Source organism: Taudactylus pleione, unplaced genomic scaffold (assembly GCF_031769625.1).
Source record: "Taudactylus pleione unplaced genomic scaffold, aTauple2 ptg000335l, whole genome shotgun sequence".
NCBI lineage: Eukaryota > Metazoa > Chordata > Amphibia > Anura > Myobatrachidae > Taudactylus > Taudactylus pleione.
In genome coordinates, this window is record NW_028284736.1 from 195,551 (window position 1) to 204,516 (window position 8,966).

The following is an 8,966-nucleotide window of genomic DNA, read 5'->3' on the forward strand; positions in this document are numbered from 1 at the left end:
TTGTCTCTCTACAAGGCTTAGTAAATCTCCCCCTTTGACTGTAAACATAGGATGATGTAACCCTTGTTGTAAATTATTAAGGAAAATAATTCTCATGACATTTAAAATAAAACGTTCATTATTCCATATACTGTAATACACAAGGTTTTTTTTATAGAAAGTGACAGACAAACACACAAAGGGATCAATTTATATAAACCCTGTGCAAAATCTACATAATAGTTTTTGCACCACTATTTACAGATCCTCCAGCATGACCCGTTCCACCAGGTACAAAATGCTCTGCCCCTGGACTTGAAACACCTGTCTCATCAATTCACTAGTGCAACACATGTGACTGCAATCATACATTGGGAACGGGTCATGTTGGTGGGTAGGTATTTGGCAATTTTGCTGCTATATGAGGGTTTTGTCCTCCTCACCCGCAGTTAATCGCAGCCAGCGAGGAGCTCCTCCAGTACAACCACACGCTGTGTCTGTGACCTGAAGAGGATATTGAATAGTCTCTCAGGCTTTGCAAGTCCCCCATAGATGGGTATAGGGCAACGCCATCTCAACATCGCTAAACTGCGGAATGCCCCTGTCCCATAGACATGTAAGGGAACAGAGGTAAGCAGTGGTAAGGGCTTTTCTCAACTTAATAAATAGACCCCAGAAACTCATACACGAACATTTGCAATTCATTATTAGGGACAGTTTGTGCATACCGACCTGCATCGGGCAAAAGGGGGCTAATTACGTCATACAGGGGGTCATACAGGGTGTTACGTCATACAGTTACGTCATACAGGGGGTGTGGCTGCCTGCATCATGTTGGGGCGTGGTAGAGTCCTGCATTGCTGTATGCCCCACCTCCCAGCAGCCCTCGCAGGAGAGATAATTTATTGTATGCATTCACCTCCCTTCTCTATCTATTTTGACGGGATGAAGTCAGGATGCCGACACTGGAAGCCCGGTATGGGACTAAAGATAGGCGTTTAAATACCGACGCCTATCATTAGCCCCACGCCGATATCCCAACGCCTGGCATACCGAACGTAGGTAAGCCGGGCGTTGGAAGCTGTTAACCGCGCGGGGGGGTTTAGGTTTAGGCTCCCTTGGGGGGACTTAGGGTTAGGGGGAGGCAATCGGGAAGCCGGGGGGGATTAGGGTTAGGCACTTGGGGGGGAAGTTAGGGTTAGGCACCCCTAAGGAGGGTTAGGGGGGTTAGGTTAGTGGATACTTACCTATCCACGATCGGGATTTTCAGCGCTGTCGGGCTTCCGCTGCGTCGCACTCTGCTCCTGTAGGGCTGCCGCTGACGGGAATCGAACAGCCGGCCGCAAGGCCGGCGGTATTTCATACCAATTCCGGGTTAGGCATCCCCCCTGGGAGCGTTAGGGTTATGCTAGGGGAAGGGGGGGTTACAGTTAGGCACCACCGGGGGGAGGTTAGGCTTAGGTTTAGGGTGTGGGTGTTTAGGGTTAGGCACCACAGGGGGGACTTAGGGTTAGGCACCCCCAAGGGAGGGATAGGGTTAGGTGGAGGAGAGGGGAGGATTAACTATACTTACCAGCCGGCATCAGGATTTTATGCTGTCAGGCTTCCAGGGTCGGGATTTGAATTGGCGGCTTTTAAGCCGTCGGTATTTCATACCCAACCCTATTTTGACATGCCTTCAATTTTGAGACCCCAGCCCGGATATAAGTCCTCACTGCATAACTCTGGACATCTCAGAATGGCGTAATATGAAGAAAATACTTACATTTCCCGAAAACTGCAAGGACAGAGGGAAATTTTCCCATTAGTCCCTGCAGCATCTTGTAAGCCCGCCCATTCTCCGTCCCTGCTTCACGGTGATCGCCGGCAGGTAAGTCCAATTAGAGCATGTTAAGCCTGCCGAAATTGATTGACATGGGTATACAGGCTTTATACTAGCCTGTATATAATATGTATATTTATGTGCGATTAGATTTAACATGTATATATAAATGTTAAATACAGTATAAAAGCACATAAATATACATGTAAACACACGTCAATCAATTTGAACAGGCTGGAGATGTACTTACCCAGTCGGCGGTCACCGCAAGCAGGGACGGAGACTGTTGCCGAGCGCATGACCGAGCATGTGGAGTAGAAGAAACAGAAGGGATTGGTTTCGGAATCCCGGAAACAATGCCTTCTGTGACATCGTAGGGACAGCGTGTCACTGCAACCGATGTCCCTGCAGAAAATATTGCTGAATAGCAGACATGTTTTATCATAATTGATAAAAACTCGTGACGATGTTGCCCGATAATATTCTGGGCGACATCGTCACTGTTGCTGAATAGACCCCATAGTAACATAACTTTTGAGAATTGTTTTTAATTTTAATAGAGTATTCGTACAGTAGTTCATACCCTAACCCACCTGAGATTGAACCTAGTGCTCTGCGGTATCACACTAAACCCTACTTTGGGTCCAGCTGACTTTGGAATCTGTTTTATAGATATTTGTTAACTTTTCAGTGTTTCTGGTCTCATCCCAAGCAAAGTACAGATATATTGTATGAAGTCTGACACTTTGTCCTCAGGACGGGTTCAATGGCAAATGACAATTTAATCTTTTTCTGAAATGTCACCAATATTGTGAAATCTAAAATGGTAAATTCGCTGAATAGTTTCCAAAGGGCACAGGACCAGGTGCTGAGCTGAGCCTACATCTAATATACAGACCTCAAAATCTTGCAAAAAGGAAGTAGTTCCGGGTTTATTCCGTGCGCACATCTCCCTCAGAGCATGCTAGATGCGTCGCAGTGATTAAAGCGTTTTATCGCTATCAGTAATTTCATGTTGCAGTAGAATGACTAGTGTTATAATGTAACATTTTTTAAAAAGGAGGAAATAAATAAAATGACACCTCTCCCCACCGGAAATTTTTGTATTAAAATATTTTAAATCTTGTAACCACCCTACACTTTCCCTCCTCTGCCGTCCCTGTCTCACCTATTTAAGTTAAGGAGTCGCAGTTGTAAATTTGAGTATACAACAAATATCCTCTCGGATAACGGGATTGCTATTATTACATGTGTCACTTTGGGCAATACTTGCTGACTCTTCTGCAATGGCCGGGAGGCTCCCGAATATGGACGCCACCCCTTGCAACCCCCCAATTCCTCCAGGCACCCCCCCCCCATACATAGACAGTGGGCAGTCCGGAAGGGTCCGATGACGCGATTCAGGGCAAATCTCTGCATTGTATAGCAGGGAACGGGGGGCGCGATCACGCAGCCACGCCCCCCGCACCGCCCATTACAAACCCAGAATGACGTCAAGTATGCGTTGTGCAAAATAAACCCCCCAAAAACATAAAACCTGTTTGTTACTTTCCATTGCTATATCAGACCGATGGTGGGGGGACTGCGCATGACCCATTTTGTGCATGTGCAGAATGGGTCATGCAAGATGGCAGTGTCCTCTAAGCCGCAGCATGATTTGAGGCGGGGCAGCAACGCTGATCAAGGCCAGGATCTGCGTCTTCTGACTTAGATTTCCTTTGCCCTGCCAGAGGAGTTCAGGAGGCCATTCTGAGTAATCTTAGACTTACTCAGATGGGCGACTGCTGCCACCATGGCGACTGATAGTGATCCGACGGTGTATCCAGATCTGCGATGCCGGCAGGAGATGTCTTTTATCCTCAGACGCCTCCTGCTGCATTACCATATTTTCATACACAACTCTAAACTAGGCCCAATGCACACCAACACCGTGGTGATAATATTTTGCTTTCAAACTCAAGTTAAGCACATGTTAATGGATGTAAAATAAAAATGAATGCACCAAATGACACAGGACATATTTATATTGTTACTTTATTCAATGCTCCTTACTCTACAGTGTTTCCATGCCTCCCAGCTGTCCTGATTTCAGTGTGACAGTCCCGAATATAGAGAACTGTCCAGCACCTCTCCACAAACAGGACATTCAATGGTATTTTCCCGCCAGCTGTGTTTTTTTACCAATAATGCGGGCAACGGCCACATTCTCAGTGTGCCGTAAAATGTTGGTAGGAATGTATTTCAGTGCGCTTGGCACACGTAAGTGCACTTGAAAATGTACATTAATCACAATGGGAGTGTACTATTAATGCAATGAGGTGTAGTTAAGAAGTGTTAGTTATTTAATAACAGTTATATATATATATATATATATATAGCTCACACATATCCCACAGCACTTTACAGAGAAACCTGGGTACCCAGAAGAAACCCATGCAAGCATGGGGAGAACATGCAAACTCCACACAGTTAGGGCCTTGTTGGATATCAAACCCAAGACCTTAGTGCTGAGAGGCAGTAATGCTGCCCACTACACCAACCATGCTGCCCATCTGCAGCCTTGGAGATTGAAGTATACAAATGTAGGGCTTGATTCTGAGTCGGCTGCAAGCGCAGCCGTTTGTGGCAGTCTGATTTATTACCTTATGCTAATGCAAGTATCCCATCAGGCTTAAAGTTAAGGTTAGTGTTAGGGATAGAATTACACAAAAAAAGATAGTAGCAATATTGTTGCAATAATGAATGTAACATTAGTTAAGGTGCCCATACATAAGCTCCACAAATCCCTGATCCCCTGACACCCATCCGATCTGAGGCAGTAAGAGGGAGGCACCATAAGGAAACGGGAATAGGCTGGTCAGACCTGCTGTCAGGGGAGACTTACCAACATTGGGCCTGAGGGACAAACACAAGCAGATCTGTCCATACACCATGCCAACTTTCCTCCAACCATCCAACTTGTTTGGCCAACTAAAATGATGCTCCACACACCTAACCAACTCTTTCATCAGTCCGACCAGCATGCACAGATCTCACACCCGCAGAGATGTACATAAGCCATCGGGTTTACATACATCTATGTATTAGGTCCATAATACAGAGGTTTATATTTGCCTAAAAAACAGAAAACAATGAACATAATACAGGGTTGAAGCAGCCATTTTGGATAATTAATTCCAAGCATTATTTATCCTACCCACGAAAGTACCACATGAGGCAGCCATCTTAGGGGCACTACATAGGTTAAAATGTGAGAGATAAGCCTGGGGCAAACACAGGATTTACTGGAGTGTGTGTATAGATATATTATATATATATATATATATATAATATCACACACATGCATACAATACATACATACAGTATACACATAACCTGGGCTGAGATGAGAATGGCGGATGGAGCTGCTGCGGATGGACAGGCGCAGCAGCTCCATCCGGACATTCTGTGTGCAGAGAGCTCTCTGTAGCTGCAGCTCGGTGATAGCGGTTGCGGTTTGTGCTGAGATGGAGACACAGCGGTTTTCGTCTATGAAAAAAATTTTTTTGCCCATCAAGGGGGTTTTCTAGGTACTCAGAACCACACTCTGCGTCTATCACTATAAGCAATACATGGAACTAAGGGCCTGATTCAGTTATGTACACTAATGCAATCGCAACTGAGATCCCGCACGCAGCTGCTGTGCACAGGGCTGGTGTAAGGATTCTGAGGCAAAACTTCAGCCCACTGCCCCCTCTTCCCCCACCAATACCAACTTCCCAACTCCTCAGGGATACAGACTCTTATAAGTTCCACAGCATTAAGTACAACGGTGACTCGGTGGCGCCCCCCAGATCCCAAAGCCCTGCCTAATAATAGAGCCAGCACTGGCTGTGCTGTAGCCATCTGGAAATGTATTGAGACGCCCACGGGCAGCTTCATAGATCCAAACAAGTGCAGACAATCACCCAGCGCATACTTGCCTACACTCCCCAAACTTCTGGGAGGCTCCGGAAAATCGTGTGGCACTCCCAGACAAACAGAAAGGTGGACAAGTCTCCTGGCCTCCCACCACTCCCCTTCCCACTGGCGATCCATTTTCCCCCGCAGTCGCCAACTTACAATACAAGTGGGTGGTCTGGAGGGAGCCAATAATGCAATTTGCTCTGAATCGCGTCACCGTGGCCCCCGCTCCCTGCTGCACAATACAGGTAATTTCGGCATTGTGTAACGGGGCGATAGCGCAGTCAGGCTCCCCCCCCCCACTCCGCCACTAAACGTGTGTCGCCCCTCGCAACTTTCACCGCTGTGCCCACCTGGAGAGCCAGATTATTGGCAACTATGACGCAGCGATGATTGCAGATCCTTCGATAATCGACCATCTGAGTAATGCTATGGTCGCCCAGAATGGCTACAGGATTTGAGACACTGGCGCTATATTTTCTACGTACGGGAATGCAGATGTAGGCGGATGCACACCTTGAAAATTCTTACTACACATACACACCCACATGTTTGCTGTCTCTCCCTGTTACTTCCCACAAACGGCAGAATGATTAGTAGAAGTAAAACAAACAGCTGGGAATTACAGAAAAAAAAAATATCAACACAGGGACTATGATGTAGTGGGGTGGTATGGATAGATTTGGAAAGCAGTCAGTGTATTACAGGAAGAAGTACATGGTAACAACCAATGCTTAAAGTGGTCCTAGAGAAGTGGTGGAGAACCCCCCAACCCCCCACCCCCCGGTGCTTCTTTAATAAAGGGTCAGCGTGCACCTACGGCGCGTGCAGAAAAAACGGGCGTGGTCTAAAAAGAAAGGGACGTACCCCTGATTCACATTACAGGGTCTGGTGTATGTTGTGTGTGTGGTAAGCTCAGTTCTCAGTTCGGGACCTCCTACAAGTAAAATACCCTGTACTTCCTGCAGCTGCTCGGGCCACTGATACATACATACAGTACATACATACATACAGTACATACACTTTTTTTGAGCAGATTGTATTCGGCATGTTAGGAGGAATAACTGAACTATCAGGTATAGTGTGTGAGGGTACTGCATAAAACTATTGCTGATATTGATATTAAAACAAGTGTGGAAAGGGGTTAAATGATCCCTCTCCTATAATAATATAATTAGTGCCGCATAACTGCTACGTCTAATTTGCAGGTGCAGTCCAAGGTGTTATGGTGCGTATCCACTAGGTGATGGAGGAACGACAGTACGATTACAACATTGTAATCGTACAGTCGTTCCTCATCCTGTAAATGCCTACACTGAACGATATGTATTCAGTGCAGGCACCCTCCCTCATCCCTGAACAATCTGTCGTTATCGGCACATTGACCGGCATGTTCAGGTGATGATTGATGTCGAAAACGACCAGCGGGTGCGCACATTGCTGGTCGTTTTTGACATTTTAATGCCCGTTTTCTGAACAACTAATGAGCGATTGAATAACGATGTTGTCATCGTTCAGTCGCTCATTTTAATCGCCTACTGGATACGCGACTTGACATAAGTGTCGCTACAAGTGTCCCTATTTCTCACCTGCACAATTCATGCTACCACGCTAATCAGATAAAAGTCTCACTATTTGCTCTTATTGCCTTATTGTGATTTATAAAATGTTAAAATGCGTTGAAGATGATTATTCCTAGTAAGGGAAACATGTGGTAAGAAAAATTAAAGGCCCCCATCCATCTGTGATTGATTGGAACAATTCCCCGGTTTGCAGATGATTGAGGTAGGTGGGGAGGGGTGGGGGGGATACAGCAATGTATGGGGTACACCAATCACCAACTCTGAACAGAAAGCGATCGGAATCGGTAAATCAGCTTGTCCAACATATTGCTTGTCCAACCAATCAGGGCTGGTAGTGTATGGTAACGATCAGCCGATTGCCGACCGCTACTAGTAAAATGATGGAGCCTTTCAAGATTGTCAGATCTGTCACTGAGAATATATGTAATGTACATGTGCAGATTGGTGTATTGGGGAGGGGGAAACAAAATCACAGGATCTGTGAATCGTTCTGTTGTGATGCATGGGCCCCTTTAGTTTCCCACAGTTCTTAGACATTGTATACAACTTTGAAACTTCATCAGCAACAAGTGAAAAGCAATTAAAGGCGGTAACTTACATGAAGTGCATGACCCTTTGCCCCAGGAAAGCCAGGATAGCTCCGATGAGTATTATTTTGATCATTTTCCCCATGTCTGCAGCAGAGCTGTTCTAGGATTCCTGGTTGTATACTAATGTGTGAGAGCTGGGAATAGAGGAGGGGGCGGATCTCTGATCTCACTGACTGTTACTGGATAGGACTTTGTATACGCTCCCTTGTAGTACTGATACTAAGCTATTCACACCATGTGCTGCTTCTTTTATGTTATATTATCCTGATATTTATGGAATAGATAAATTAACAGCAGTGTCACCGTGAATGAGACAGGCTGGGAACTTGTGGACAAATAAGAATGATGCACCATGGGTCTGATTTAGGAAGGATCACTATTGTTAAAGCGTATACAGACAGGCGATTGTTGCGTACTGCGCATGCATTGCCGCGTGCGAGCGCTAAGGCACCACTACAATCGCACTGCGATCACGGAGACCCTGCAGAATAATTGACAGGCAGGGAGCGTTTGGGGGTGGTGACGAGGGGGTGGTATAAGAAACGCAGGCGTGTCTGTCTGTGTGAACGCCATTGCAGGGGCGTATATAAATTAGCCAGTGTGATTGCATATGCAGCTTGTGTACTCACCGTGTGTAACGAGGTTAGCAATTTCTAAGTAAGGTCAGGGCAGCTGTAATTCTGTTTGAGGAGCCAAAATCACTCCAGGGCTTGCGGCAGCGAGACCCTACCGCAGGGTCTCGTCGCAAGCCCGATGGTCGCGATGGTCTTGACCATCGCTTTGGACGCTCGCATATGCTGTGGGTGGTCACCCACAGCTATGCGAGCGGCCAGGAGGCCGCTCCAAGTTTAGGTAGGAGGGTAATTGATGTTACCGATTGTTTGTGGAAGTTTGCAAAGTATTACGGATGTGATATAGTGGTAGTGGGAGGCAGTGGGCGTCTCTATGCTGTCAGTGGGACGCCATTGCGATTGCATTCATTAGCATATTTTTGCAACAGACCTGCGTGCGATTACGGAGCTGCGATCACAGTAGCGATCCTTACTGAAT

The 8,966-nt window shown here is 46.3% G+C and overlaps 1 protein-coding gene across 1 annotated transcript in view; it reads right to left on the reverse strand.

Annotated features, from left to right (window-relative positions):
- The window catches only part of LOC148508905 (serum paraoxonase/arylesterase 2-like), a 34,625-nt gene extending 26,578 nt beyond the window's left edge, over window positions 1-8,047 (reverse strand). The window contains exon 1 of the mRNA XM_088443852.1: window positions 7,925-8,047. Coding sequence (XP_088299978.1) covers window positions 7,925-7,998 — 74 coding nt within the window. The 5' untranslated portion in view covers window positions 7,999-8,047. The remainder of the gene's footprint in view (window positions 1-7,924) is intronic.
- Window positions 8,048-8,966: the final 919 nt, after the last annotated feature.